The sequence below is a fragment of the Hylobates moloch genome, unplaced genomic scaffold (genome assembly GCF_009828535.3).
Source record: "Hylobates moloch isolate HMO894 unplaced genomic scaffold, HMol_V3 SCAFFOLD_10, whole genome shotgun sequence".
NCBI classification, from domain to species: Eukaryota; Metazoa; Chordata; class Mammalia; order Primates; family Hylobatidae; genus Hylobates; species Hylobates moloch.
Window position 1 is genome coordinate 41,268,424 of NW_026652285.1, and position 15,646 is coordinate 41,284,069.

General features: G+C 40.2%; 1 protein-coding gene across 1 annotated transcript in view; it reads left to right on the forward strand.

The window, feature by feature from the left end:
- Nucleotides 1-1,244: 1,244 nt before the first annotated feature.
- Nucleotides 1,245-15,646, forward strand: part of LOC116475128 (zinc finger protein 658-like) — a 19,001-nt gene continuing 4,599 nt past the window's right edge. The window contains 5 exon segments of the mRNA XM_032164226.2: nt 1,245-1,305; nt 4,041-4,067; nt 8,774-8,900; nt 9,182-9,199; nt 9,202-9,276. Coding sequence (XP_032020117.1) covers nt 4,053-4,067; nt 8,774-8,900; nt 9,182-9,199; nt 9,202-9,276 — 235 coding nt within the window. The 5' untranslated portion in view covers nt 1,245-1,305; nt 4,041-4,052.

The window sequence follows — 15,646 nt, forward strand, 5'->3', positions numbered from 1 at the left end:
TGGTGAGCCGAGAACTGCACTGCAGCCTGGGCAACAAGAGCGAAACTCTGTCTCAAAAAAAAAAAAAAAAAATTAGTCAGGCATGGTGGCCCGCAACTATAGTCTCAGCTACTCAGGAGGCTGAAGTGGGAGAGTAGCTTGAGCCCGGAGACGGAGGTTGCAGTGGGCCGAGATAGCGCCACTGCACTCCAGCCTGGGCAGCAGAGCAAAATCCATCTCAAAAAAATAAAATAAAATAAAAATAAGAAAAGTCTATTAATTAAAAAAGTTATAGTACCTATCTATTCCTAATTCTTTAAACAGTCAAATGGGTATACACGTTTTAAAAAAGGTTTCGTCATGAAAATGCAAGGTTGATATAATAATCATTTTCATATTTTGGGTTGCATATGTTTTCACGCGTTACATATGTATTTTGAATAGCTAGCTTCCTCCTCCAACCCCCATAAACCCTGCTGATCACAGATGTTATTCGTTTATGTTTTCTAGTATTTGTTCTATTTCACAACCTTATTCATAAAGCTATTTTTATGTACTTTTACTTCCCTTGGCAACTTTGAGTTTAACGGCATACTTCCGAAGGGATAGTAAAGCCTCTCCACTCCCCCTGCACTGCACTGCCCCACACGTCTTTTACTGAGTATGAAAAAAAAAAAACAGACCCTCAGAATAGTAGAAAATAGTAAAATGAACATTATGTGCACGTATTATACAGATTTAACAATTCTTCACTTATTACTATATCTGCTTTCTCTCCTTGTCTTGAGAAATTATTTTGAAAGTATTTCAATTAAACTACAAGCATACAATTGTAAATGTTTCTGTACATATCTTTTAAATATAAGATCAATGTCCTACATCGTCTAGCTATTATTCTTAAAGTAACGGTAATTTTCTTTAATATTTCTAATGTCCTGTCGATAGTCCTGTTTCCCCAATTGTTAATGTCTGTTTCAGGTGCTTTTTTCTCCAACCAGGATCGCATCGAGAACCACGCTTCGCAGTTTGTGGTCATGCTGACAACCTCCGGGAATTTGGGAAAACCCTGGGCTCCGAAGGTGCCTCCCAGCCGGTCAAAGCAGCAGAAAAAATTATAATACTTCCTTCGGACGCATGGGCTCACGGGAATTGTAGTTTTCAGTGTTAACGCGCCTACCGCGCAGCACTTTGGGAATGGGGCTTCGGCGCTCGCTCTGCGCATGTGTAAACGCAGCCACACCTCCTGCCGTCCGCACTCCCCGGCCGGAAAGGGACACGGTGTCCGAGTCTTTAGATCTGCGCGGGAGCCGAGGCTGCGCACCTGGGGTGAGAGCGTCGATGACAGGGCTCCGCGCGGCCCAGAAACCTGGGGACGGGCGGGCTTGTGTGCGGGGGACAGTAGCAGGCAGTCTCAGGAGTCCCCAGGATGGCCCTCTCCTCTCCTCCCCGGCCCCGTCCGCCGGCCCGGGCCGAGTCCTGTCCGCAGGTGTAGGGGCTGCCGGGCCCTGCGGGGTTGCGGGCGCGGGAAGAGGAATGTTCACGGATAAGGTTGACGGCGAACAGGAGGAGGTTACTAGTAACTCGTGTTCCTATTCTGAGAATTAAATAAGTTGTCACCTGTAAAGCATTTTGTCAGGTGTCTGTAATAGTCACTGTGTGAAGTGTAAGCTGCTCTCACAATTATGAGACACTTATTCTCATCGTTTGGTATTTCACCTAACCCTCACAACGACCCTCCTTGGTATAAACGTGCCATTTTAAAAAAATGGACGAAAGTTCATGGGGATGGGTACCCCAGGGCACACACTAGTAGGTGAGAGAGGTGAGATGCAAATGCTGAGAGATGTGACTCCCTGTCCTGCTCTTTCTAATATGCTGTCTGCCTGAAACCCAGATTTGCCAGTACCTGCCTAAAGCCTTCAGAGCGCTTATGCAGAGTGGCCTGTCACCAGATCTGTGTAGATGATTGTGAAGTAAATGTGGACAGAATCTCACCAAGTGGTAATTACATTCTGCGATTTATCAGGTCTCTACAGAACCTGATTCAGGCTGAGGCTCCTGAATCCTCTTGTACTGCTCCCGCTGTCTCCTCAGAGGCACAGATTGATATTCTAGTGCTGTGCTGTCCAACAGAAAAATAAGGCAAAACACAAATATAAATCAGAATTTTTGGCCAGGCGCAGTGGCTCACTCCTGTAATCCCAGCACTTTGGGAGGCCTAGGCCAGTGGATCACTTGAGGCCAGGAGTTCGAGACCAGCCTGGCCATCATGGCAAAAGCCCATCTCTACAAAAATACAAAAATTAGCCGGGCATGGTGGTGCACTCGTGTAATCCCAACTACTTGGGAGGCTGAGGCACGAGAATCGCTTGAACCCAAGGCGGAGGCTGCAGTGACCTGAGATTGCGCTGCTGTGCTCCAGCCTGGGTGACAGAGCGAGACTCTGTCTCAATAAAGAAAAAAAAAGAGTCTAGAATTTTTCAGTAGCTACAGCAAGAGAAGAGGCATGCAAAGTCAGTTTTACTGCTTTAGTTTACTTAACTCATTGCATCCTAAATATTCGACTTGTGGCACTGGCCAAACTTCAGGTGTTCAATGGTTCCATGTGGCTGATGGCTGCAGTGCTGGATCGCACATTTCTAGTGAATCTCAAGAGTCAGGTTTAGGGTATTAGGTGAAGGTTTCAACTGAGTTTGTTTCTCAGACCTAAGTCCCAGCCCCTCTGGAGCAAAGCAGCTCCTATGAGGCAGTAAAGAGGGAGTCCTAGGGACTACTGCCATAGAAGAACAGCCCATATGATGGAGACCTCTTTTAGGGCATCAGAGCAGAGGCAGAAGATTCTAGAAAGGAGCAGGTCCTGATTGCTTCCCCAGAGGCAGTTCTTGATTCCCTATATAATATATGCATCAGATTTAGTGATGTCGCCACATCCAGAAGCCATCACAGACCGTGTGACTTTGCTGTGGACTAACTTGCAGAAGGCAATTCCCTGGGGTTGAGAGGGATGAGTGACTGTCACGCTGAGTGGAAAAAGACACTTTACTGGAGGCCTGGTTAGGTCATGATATCCAGGGAAGACATAATCAGCTGTCCAGATCCCAAACAGCAGCCTATTTGCCTTTCTGCCTTCACTTCTTCCACATTCTGAGTCCCTCTCACACCGTGTTTATCACCACATGTGGCATTTAGAGTGATACTAGTGTTCCCTCTTCCTGGTAGTAGAGGAAGAATTTCCTATATTGGAAGCCCAAAAATATTGGGCCTGAAATTCCTTGCATAAAACATCCCATCTTTATTTTTTCCATGGAAGCGCTAATTCTGGGTGTAAAGACAGTAAGAACTTGATTAATAAGTCAGCCTGAGTAGTTCTTTTTTTAAAAAAATTATTTTTAAATTTATTTATTTTTTATTTTTTTCTATTTTTAGTAGAGACAGGATTTCGCCATGTTGACCAGGCTTGTCTGGAACTCTTGGCCTCCAGCAGTTCACCCCGCTCGGCCTCCCAAATTGCTGGGATTACAGGCGTGATCCACCACGCCCGGCTGAGTAGTTCTTTGACATTAGCTTTAATGAAGGTAAATAGCTTCATCTCTGTGTACCTGAATTTGCTTAATCTTTTGTTTTATTTTTACTTTTTTCTTAGTTAAAAGGGAACATAATTGTTAATAAATCAACATAATTATTAGTAAATCAATAAAAACAGTATTTACTCAGTGAAAATGTAAGTTTAAGCGCATATAATCTATCAGAGATGCACATATTCAGGTGTGGCTATCTTCGAGTGGTCCTTCCTGTCCCTTTTCTAGAGTCAAAGGGACATTCTGCATTGGGAATCCTTTTCTCCAGCTGAGTGCGATGATATTTTTTTTTAGGCACATGAATATGATTACATGCTCCTTGATTACAGTGGGGTTATGTCACAGTAAAACCATCATCAAGTCGAACCATCTCATGTCAGGGACCATCTCTGTAAGAACTGTGAGGCAGACCAGGTCTCTCATGACCCCATTGCTCTTTCCTCCTCCCCAGCTGAACCTCTACAGTTCTCTACACTCTTCCAGGAGCAGCAGAAAATGAACATGTCTCAGGTGAGTTCGGTTTTTAAAAACCAGTTTATTTTACGATAGGTTTTGTAAGGGTTTATGTGTCTGTACATTAACATGGAAAAGTAGAAATAGAAATGGATCAGACACATTCATAGAAGATGTAGAAATGCAGATGAATAGCAGAGCAAAGTGGCATGTGGATAGATGCAGATCCTCCGATATACAAATTTACCAAATTAAGCTTCAGATTTATTTCTGAGGTTATTGACAGCCATGGTGGAGTGTCAGACAGATAATACTTAAAGGTTGACATTGATGAGCAAGATAAAGCAAACTGATTTATCATGGAATATAAACATAAAGATAACAAAATGTATTTATTGTTCTTCAAGTAGGTGACTTAGTTAATAAATTGCCAAATAACAGAATATTACTTCTTCAATAGAATTAGAAATTGTAATGCTAAATTGAACACATTCAGTACTATTTTTCAAGTACTCCAGTGCAAGGGTTGAATTTAACATTTTTCTGATGAATCAACTGAATGTCTTTAAAATCACTCTCCATAAATATTTTGAGGACCCATGATACTCAGGTTGCTCAGCAGATGGTCCAAAATTCTGTTCTCTTTCAGGTATTTCCACACTTAGCATTTAAGGTCAACTCTTCATGGGATGCCTTGATTTTTTCTTGCCACTTGCCTGGGACCTCCAGTGTCCCTACCCAGAGTATCATTAAATCCAGTGGATGTGGTCTCTTCCTTAACTTGCTTGGCTTTTCCGCAGCACTTGCCTCAATGTCTCACTCTGTCCTGGAACATTTCTGTTAGTGATACTTGCCCCTCACCGATCCTTCCCCCGCTGATGTCTTCATGGAGCCGCCTTCCTTGTCCTTTCACTCGGCTCAGCCTCAGTTTCTGTCTTTGGCTCTTCAGTCTTCTCTGTCTCCAAATGATTTTGTCTTCCCTTGTTTTTTTCTTTTTTTAAAACCGCTTTTTTGAGATTCAATTCGTGTATCTTACCATGTACCCATTTAAAGTGTAGAATTCAGTGATTTTTTTTAGTATATTCTCAGATAATGTGCTAATATCACCGCAGTCAATCTTAGAACATTTTTATTGCCTTAGAAAGAAGCTGTGTACACCGTAATTACCACTTGATTCCCTCTGAGCCCCAAACAACCACTAACCTACTGCCGTCTCCATAGTTTTGCTGAACAGCACGCTCCCTCTGTTATTTCTTATAGGCAGTCTTCCCTATGATGAATTCTCTCAGGTTTTGTTACCTGGGAAAATTACAGTTTCTCTGTTTTTCCTGGATATAGAGGTTATTGGTTGACAGTCTTTGTTTCAGCACTTTGAATATGTCATCCCATTGCCCTCTGTCCTCCATAGTTTCTCATTAGAAATCAGCCTGTAATATGATGACTTGTTTCTCTGTTGCAGCTTTCCAATTGTCTCTTTGTCTTTTTAACACTCTGATTCTCATGTCCAGGTGTGGATTTCTCTTTTCTTCTTTTTTCTGTTCTCTTTTTCTTTTCTTTTCTTTCTTTTTTTTTTTTCTTTTTGAGACAATCTCTCGCTCTGTCACCCAGGCTGGAGTGCAGTGGCATGATCTCGGCTCACTGTAACCTCCACCTTCCGGGTTCAAGCAATCCTTGTGCCTCAGCCTCCTGAGTAGCTGGGATTACAGACATTCACCACCATGTCTGGCTAATTTTTGTATTTTTAGTAGAGATGGGGTTTTACCATGTTGGCCAGGCTGGTCTCGAACTCTTGGCCTCAAGTAATCTGCCCGCCTCCTAAAGTGCTGGGATTACAGGCGTGAGCCACTGTGCCCAGCCAGTATGGATTTCTTTCTCCAAGTTTATCCTACTTAAAGTTTGTGAAGCATTTTGGGCATGTAGATTTATCATTTATATCAGATTCGTGGGGTTTTTTGGCCATTGCTACTTCTGATATTGTTTTAGACCCTTTCTGTCTCTGTTCTGTTAGTCTATTTGGCATATGTTGATAAGCTTGGTGCTGTCCAACAGTTCGTTTCTTGTGATTTTCCTTCTGTTTCTCACTGCGTAACCTCAGTGGGCATGTTGTCCAATTGCTTCATTCTTCTACCCGTTCAGACCTGCTGTTGAACAGGTGTCTTTGGTAAAATGTTTGTTTTAGTTTTGTACTTTTCAACTTTAGAGTTTCTATTTGGTCCCTTTTTATAGTTTCTGTCTATTTATATCCTTTATCTGGTGAGATACTATTCTAATACTTTCCTTTAGTCCTTACATATCATTTCCTCTAAGTCTTTGACCATATGTAACATCGTTGATTTAAAGTCATCATCTGTTTACGTCCAATGCCTGCTTCCTCATGAGCAGTTTCTGTTGATTGTACTTCTTTCCTGCATATGGGTCTTACTTGGTTGTTTCTTTTCTTGTTTTGCATTTTTTTGGTTGAAAACTATACATTTTAAATAAAATAAGGTGGCAACTCTAGAAAACTTTCTCGATTTGCAGGGGTTGTTGTTGAAATTTGTCTAGTGACTTTTTAATTGATTCAGTAGAGCCTGTGTGTATTGTCACGTGTGGCCGCAGAAGTCTGCAGAAATTTTCTTAAACGCCTGAAACCTTAAGTAAGGCTCTCAGTCTTTGCCAAAGAGCCTCATGAGTGCTGGGGCATTCCTTCAACAGACATCCAGGCAATTTATAACCCCATGTTAACCTTCACTTCCTTCACTTCCAGTTCACCCCAAACCCTAGGGTCACCCAGGGTGATAGCTTAGGGCCTTCTCACATCTTCCAGAGCATAATCACAGCCCTGGGCATATGCTCAGCTCTATGCATGTAGATGACCTAGAGTCTCTAGAATCTATAGGAGCTTTTCAAAAGCTTTAGGAACATCCCATTCTCCAGTTTTTCCTTTCTAAAAAGCTTTTCAATTAGGCTGTTACTTATGTCAGGTGTTGTACACCGCCTCAGGTAGCTGCTAAGTTAAACAATTGCCTTTGAATGCTTTTGGCAAATGCCTTCAAGAATAAGGCTTTTCACACTGGGGAACTCTGACTTAATTCAGACAATCAGCCTTGCAAGTCAGCTCTTCTAGGGAACCACAGATTAGGTCAGATAGTGAGGGTTTTCTGGGAATGAGCCTTTGGCCAACCTGTGACCCAGTCTGCCTCATCCAGTGGATACCAGGCTGCTGGATTCTCCTGTTGTTTCAGACGTTTTCAAAGCTAATGCCGTGTGGGAGTGAGAGGGATGGAAATAGGGCAGGTTGAAATGACACAAGATCATTGTTCTTACTGTGATGCAGCTCTTTTTCTCATACCAATGTTCCACAGATTGCTGTAAGCCTTTGGTAGCTTCTAGAGTTCTGAAAAAGTTGATTCTGCAGTTTTTGCCGGTTTCTCATTGCTTTTATGGAAGAAGGAATTTTCTTGGATCTTCAGTATCTTCACTGCCATCACTTGCTAATTTGAATTTGAAGTCTTCTTGTTGTGGAAACTTTCTCTTTTCTCAATTTCTAAGACTCTGCCCCCTCCTGATTCTGTTGTTATTTTTTGGAAAACATCTCTGGCTCTGTGGCCTATACTTTTTCTGCTTCATGGTTCCTCAGGTGTTGTTTTTGGTTCTTTTCTTTCTTCAATCCCTATGTGCTCAAGGAGCTGTCTGTCTTTGCTAACTTTACTCACCACCTAAATTACTAGTGACTCCTAAATGCTTATCTTCATCTCCATCTTACCTTCTGTGCTCTAAAATCATGTGTGTCCTGGTTGAAGGAACAGTTCTAGCTACGTATCAACATGAACAGAACTCTCACTGAATCTTCTAACACATGTTTTCTTCTTTCCCAAATACCAGTTTTGGCACCACCAAGCAGCTGCTTATTTTGAAATATACGTTACATTATTTTTCACTCTAGTCATCATCCTGTGCAATAGCTCAAAAACTATTCCTCTTATGTAACTGAAACTCTGTACCCTTGGACCAATGTTTCCCCATTCCTCACCCCTCACCCCTCACCCCTAGCTTCTGGTAACACCATTGTACTCTCTACATCTATGAGTTTGAACTTTTTAGATTCCACATATAAGTGAGATATAATATTTGTCTTTCTGTCAATTAAAAACAAAATTTTTTTAAAAGTAGCTTCTCATACAGCTAGATGAGTAGCTGCACAGGAAAGTATTGTATTAAATGGGTGTTGCTTCTCTTCCGTGATTTATATCCCTATTCTTACATCCATTGCTGTGACCTCAGTGTAGGAAGTGTTCTTTTATGCCAGTCTCTTCGGTTACAACTATTGTAGCTGTTCTCTGCTGTTCACCTGCTCTACCCTTATATATTTCTATACATTTATTTATGCATAAGTTTGGTGAGGGTATCTCCAGACTTCACATGTATCTCTTCCTTAGCTGCCAGAATTTACAGTGATGATGTCCAGGGAGGGTGTGAATGTCCTAGAGACTACCCCAGATAATTTGCAGAGATGTGGAAGGAGGAAGGAGGTGGTTGGAAGGAAGTTGTTTTACACTGAATTTTTTTGTCTTACAAAAACCTAGAATTCATAAATATATAGAGAAATTATGGCAAGTTAAAAAATGTTTTAATTAAGTTACATATGTTAAGACAATTTTGGGTCTAAAATAGGCCTTTATAAACATTCATTTTAGTAGTAGCTCTCAAAGATATTTTCTGTGTCACCCAATTCTGAACCCTTGAACAAACCGTTGTTAAATTTGTTGTGATAAATGTTACAGGCATCAGTGTCATTCCAGGACGTGACTGTGGAATTCACCCAGGAGGAGTGGCAGCACCTGGGCCCTGTCGAGAGGACCCTGTACAGAGAGGTGATGCTGGAGAACTACAGCCACCTCGTCTCAGTGGGTGAGCACAGCTTACCATGGGGCTTTCTCGAGAATATATGTCCCTTTTTAAAAAGTATCAAAACACATGGACCCTTTATAGAGATTAAAGGGCTTTGGATTAAAAGGTCTGAAGTAGTTGAAACCTTTACAGAAACAAAAGCAACATGTCATTACTTTCCCATTAAAAATTTCAAATGAGCAGCCTCAGTTAATGCTTTGCTCTCATATCTTTTTTTACCTTTGGAAACCCAAAAGCCTGTGAATCTGGTCCATGTATACCCTCAATTATTTTCTTTACAGGATATTGCATTACTAAACCCAGGTGATCTACAAGTTGGAGCAAGGAGCAGAGCCATGGTCCTTAGATGATGAATTCCTGAACCAGAGGTACCCAGGTGAGTGGGCGTTAACAGAAGGAGCCCCCGGGGGTATGTAGACTTTAGAGGGAGAGCACCTTTGAAAGTTTTTTTGAAACAGCTTTATTGAGATATAATTCACATGCCTGCAATTCACTCCTTTAAAGTGTACAGATCAGTGACTTCAAGCAACCACAGATCAAAACTATTCAGGGATGAAATATTGCACTTTCATTCAACATGTATAGACATTTTTTTCCTGTCACTATTCCCTGAACGATACAATGTAACAACTATGTACATGGCATTTATATTGTATTAGGTAGCATAATTAATATGGTGATGATTTAAAGTGTACAAAAGGATGTGCATAGGTTATATGCAAATACTATGCCATTTTGCATCAAAGACTTGGGCATTTGTGGATTTTGGTATTTAAGAGAATCCTGGAACCAACTCCCCATGGATACCAGGGGATGACTGTATATGCAGACATCACCACAGTTAATTTTCATCACCTCAAAGAGACCTGTACCCTTTAGTTATCACTCTCCCATCCCCCCTGCCCTCTGCAGCCCTAGATAACCACAGTCTACTTCTGTCTCTATAGATATGCCTATTTTGGACATTTTATATAAATTGAATCATATATAATATGTGGTCTTTTGTGATTGGTTTATTTTGCCTAGCATGATGTTTACGACTGATATAAAATACATGTTTCATTCTTTTTATGGCCAAATAATGTCCCATTGTATGGATATACCCCCTGTTTGTCCATTTATCAGTTGGTAGATATTTGGGAGTCCACCTACAAATAATGCTAATATAAACATTTATTTACAGGTTTCTGCATGGACAATTGTTTTTATTTCTCTTGTGTATATTCCTAGGAGTGAAACTGCTGGATCATATGGTATCTGTGTCTTTATCTGTCTGAGGAACCACCAGACTGTTTTTCTAAATGCAGCATTTTTCCGTTTCTAACAACAGCATATGGGGGTTCTGATTTCTCCACATCCTCACCAATACTTGCTATTATTTGACTTTTTGATTCCAGTCACCCCGGTGGATGTGAAGTGATATCTCACTGTGGTTTTGATGTACATTCCTGTATTAGTCAGCTACGGCTATCATAATAAAATACCATAGGCTGGGTAGCTTAAACAACAGAAATTCTCATGATTCTGGAGGCTGGGAGCCCAAGATGAAAGTACTAATAAGTTGTTTTCTGGTGAAGCGTCTCTTCCTGGCTTGAAGACATCCATTTTCTTGCTGTGTGTTCATGTGGCCTTTCCTCTGTGCACATGCAGTGGGAGAGAGAGAATACTCTGGTGCTTCTTCCTCTTCTTATAAAGATATTGGTACTACTGGATTAGGGTCCTTCCCTGTGACCTCATTTTTACCCTTTTTGCCTCCTTGAAGGCCTTGTCTGCAAATACGGTTACACTGAGGGTTAGGGCTTCAAGATACGAATTTGGGAAGGACACAAATAAGTCTTCCCTCGTCACTAATTCCCTGGTCACTAATGATATCAGGCATCTTTTTCTATGCCTATTAGCCTTTGTACAAATAAATGGTTCCAGAAATCTTAAAATGTTATAGTTTTCAGTGTCATTTTTAGAATAAAAAAGTAAAATCATCTTATTAGAAGTGAAGCACAATTAAGGTTTTTGTTTGAAGCCATACCAACAAATAGCATCACATAAAGATTGACATAATTTAGATCAAGGATGTTGCTGAGTCACTAAATGTTAATTATTGGATCATATTGATTGTCAAAAAAGGATATCCCCAAATAAGTAACATAGATCATTATAAAAGATCAGTAAAGTTGGACAGGGCGTGGTGGCTCACGCCTGTAATCCCAGCACTTTGGGAGGCCAAGGTGGACGGATCACGAGGTCAGGAGATCGAGACCATCCTGGCTAAAACGGTGAAACCCCATCTCTACTAAAAATACAAATAATTAGCTGGGTGCGGTGGTGGGCACCTGTAGACCCAGGTACTCGGGAGGCTGAGGCAGGAGAATGGTGTGAACGCGGGAGGCAGAGCTTGCAGTGAGCTGAGATAGCGCCACTGCACTCTGGCCTGGGTGAAAGAGCGAGACTCCATCTCAAAAAAAAAAAAAAAAAAAAAAAAAAAGATCAGTAAAGTAGTTGAGTCAATAAAGATAAAATAATGTAGGTTTCATGTTCTATATCATGCAGATGTGAATTCAGGCAAGAAATTCATTAAAGTAGGAAAAGCTCTCATTCAAGAGCACAGGGAAATGAAAACCTTTAAGGATTTGAATGACTGCACCAAATAATATAATATCAATGTTTCCAAAACATAAAATAATGGAGTTCTAAGAACTTAAAACTCATTAGCATTAGGACATCATAATATGTCTCATCTGATTAAACAGTAGGTACTATGGACATTAAATAAATATGCCTTGAGAGGGTATAAATTACATTTGTATTAAAGTGAACCATACATTTGTGTATATGTATGCTAATGCAAAAAACAAAACTTTCCTGTTTTAATGGAATAATGATAAAATAGAGTATACTATTAGTCTAAAGAGAAAACCTCAATAAATCCAACAAATTAGAATAAACACAAACAGTATTCTCTGAACCTAGTTTGGTAAATCTAGAAATTCATAATACAATGGAAAAAATCACCTGAAAAAATTCTAAAGTTATCTCTTTTAAACAATATACAAAAAAGTGTAATGCAATTTTGGATTTGATTTCCGTAATGAAATAATTGTAACTGCAAGTCAGAAACCATCAGGTATAGCTAAAGTAGTGGACAGAAGGAAGTTCATAGTCTCATTAATAAATTAAGCAAGAACAGCATCAAAAATACAATAGTGAAAACAGAAGAATTTAAAAGTAAAATTAGAAATTAATAAAATGGAAAACAGAAATGGAATGTTTCTTACAAGAAAAATAAAATGAATTAAACTGCAGCTAATGCTATGAAAGATAAAAGAGAGGAAACACCTATATAATAAATTAAAGTCGGGATACATTTGTAAAGAGGTAACGCTATACCAAACACAATCCCATTCATAAAAACAAGTGATACAGGAGGATTTGCTGCTCTACCAGATATTGAGGCTTTATGTAAAGTGCTGTGTAGCTAAGTAGCATGGAGCTGGGGGGTGGGATGATTTCGTAAATTAGTGAAACAGAGTAGAAAGTTCAAGAAAAAACATGAGGCCAGGTGTGGCGGCTCATGCCTGTAATCCCAGCACTTTGGGAGGCCAAGGCAGGTGGATCACAAGGTCAGGAGATGGAGACCCATCTCTACTGAAAATACAAAAAAATCAGCCAGGCGTGGTGGCAGGCGCCTGTAGTCCCAGCTACTTGGGAGGCTGAGGCAGGAGAATGACGTGAACCCGGGAGGCAGAGCTTGCAGTGAGCCGAGATTGCACCACTGCACGCCAGCCTGGGTGACAGAGCAAGACCCCGTCTCAAAAAAAAAAAAAAGAAAGAAAAAAGAAAAAACATACACTTGATAGACATCTTAGACAGATGACACTGGAGAACAATGAGGAAAGGATCTTGAGGTATCCATATAGAGCAAAACAAAACAAAAAGTCGAATTCAGTTGACTTAAGACCTAATTATCAAAGCAAAAGTAGAAATATTCTAGAAGATCATATAGAATAGGTTAATGACTCTTCTTAGGGAAGGATTTAATAAAATACAGAATGCATTACCCAGGGGAAGGATGGAGTAAATGTATTCCTTTCTACTCTACCCACTATGTGCAGCTAAATATCTGCATATAAAGGCATGCCTCAGAGATACTGCAGTTTCTGTTCCAGACCACTACAATGAAGCAAATTTCACAATAAAGCAAGTTACACCCAATGTTTGTTTCCTAGGGCTTATAAAAGTTATGTTTACACTATAGTCTTTTAGATGTGCAGTAACATGTCTAAAAAACAGTATGCATGCCTTAATTAAAATATTTGTTTGCTAAAAGCTGCTGAGTCAGACACAAAGTGAGCACTTGCTATTGGAAAAATGGCGCCAACAGACTTGCCCAACTCAGGGTTGCCACAAACCTTCAGTTTCTAAAAAATGCAATATCTAGCCAGGCACAGTGTTCACACTTGTAATCTCAGAGCTTTGGGCTGCCGAGGCAGGCAGATCACTTGAGGCCAGGAGTTTGAGACCAGCCTAGCCAACATGGCAAACCCTGTCTCTAGTAAAAATACAAAAAAATTAGCCAATCATGATGGCTTGTGCCTGTAATCCCAGCTGCTTGGGAGGCTGAGGCACGAGAATTGCTTGAACCTGGGAGGTGGAGGTTATGGTGAGCCAAGATCACACTACTGAAGGGTGGAAAGAAGAATGAAGATGCACTAGGGGTCTTGGCACCTGACAAAATACAAGGTGGTTAGTGGCATCAGAGTCCTTGTGGGGCTCCTGATCTTTCACCCATGCCCAGGGTTAATGTAGAAGCCTCAGCTGGGCACAGTGGCTCACACCTGTAATCCCAGCATTTTGGGAGGCCGAGGTGGGCGGATCACCTGAGGTCAGGAGTTCGAGATCAGCCTGACCAACGTTGCAAAACCCCGTCTCTACTAAAAGTACAAAAATTAGCCAGGCATGGTGGTGGGTGCCTGTAATCCCAGCTACTCACGAGGCTGAGGCAGGAGAATCGCTTGAACCCGGGAGGCAGAGGTTGCAGTGAGCCGAGATTGCGCCACTCCATTCCAGCGTGGGTGACAAGAGAGACTGTCTCAAAAAGAAGGAAAAAAAAAAAAAAGTAGAAGCCTCCTCTTCCACCCCCAGGGCATCAGACCAGTGGGGAGCTGGACTTTCATCCCCACGTAGCAGGCAGTGACGCTGCACCTCACTCCCACTAGTGTGACTTCGGAGGAGGCTCACTAAAACTGAATATTAATTTTGATAAAGTCCAGCTTACTAATTTTCTTTTACAGAACCTGCTTTTGTTGTTCTGTGTAGAAACTTTGAAACTCAAAGTAACAGATTTAGGGATCCTATTTTCTTCTAGAAGTTTTACAGCTTCAGTTTTTACACTTAGTTGATAATCCATTTTGTGTTAAATTCTATAGAAAGTTTGAGTTATGTGTCAAGCTTAATGTTTTTGGAACAGGGAGTCCAGTTATTCCAGCAGCACTTTTTGAAAAGACTGTTACTTCTCCACTGAACAGCATTTCCACCTTTCTCAGAAAACAGATGGCTGTACATTTGTGGGTCTATTTTTGTAGTTTCTATTCCTTTTCATTAATCTACACGTCTTTCCTTATGTCGATACCACATTAACTTGATTACTCTAGCTTATTAAGTTTTGAAGTCAAGTCCTTCTCCAGTTTTCATCTTCTGTATAAATTTTTAAATGAGGTTCATAATCTTTACAAAGGAAACATGTTGGCATTTAAACTGGAGTGGCATTGAATCTGTAGCGCTTAGGAGAATTGACATCTTAACAATGTACAGTCTTCCAATCCATACACAAAATATCCCTACTGATTTATTTACTATTTCTTTGATTTCTTTCATCAATGTATGTTAGTTTTTAGAACACAGATAACAAGGCTTTAATTTTTGTTTTTAATTTGGTTTTGGTGCTGTGATAAATATTGTTTCTGTGATTTAAAATTCCAATTCTTCATTGTGTGTTTATAGGCATAGATTTGTATATTGGCCTTAGATTCTGCCCTTGCTAAAAACGCTTATTAGTTCAAGGAACTTTTTTGATTTTAAATTATTTTCTGTGTAAATTTACTCTGTGTCTTTGTGTTTTTATTCTTGCCTTTTTGCACTGGCTGGTCCTTCCAGTGCAGTCTTGTGTGAAGGTACTGGTAGTGGGCATCTTTGTCTTTTTCCTGATCTTAGAGGGAACACATTCAGTCTCTCTTGAGTATAGTGTTAGTTATAGGCTTTTTATAGATTACTTTTATTAAATTAATAAATGGATTTTGAATTTTGTTAAAATTTTTGGCATTGATGTATTGTGTGATTTTAGTTCTTCAGACTCCTGATAGGACATTACATTGACTAAAATGCAGCATAAAAACTGTGGTTTTTACAGTATTGCAGTGTAGTGACTGGCATTTTTGAGGTAAATTTCACTGATATATTATCTATGTTTATATATTTTGATGTACTTTTTGGGACATTTTTGCATTTATGTTATGGGAGATATTGGTCTGAAAGTTTCTTTTCTTGAATAGTATTTGCCTAATCTTGCTATGAGGATGAGGCAGGCCTTATAAAATAATTTGGGAAATATTCCATCTTTTATTTTCTAGAAGACATTGTGTAGGATTGGTATCATTTCTTCCTTGGATGTTTGGTAAAATTCACTATTAAAACCATTTGGTCCAGAAGTTGTTATTTGGAACTGCACACACACACACACACACACACACACA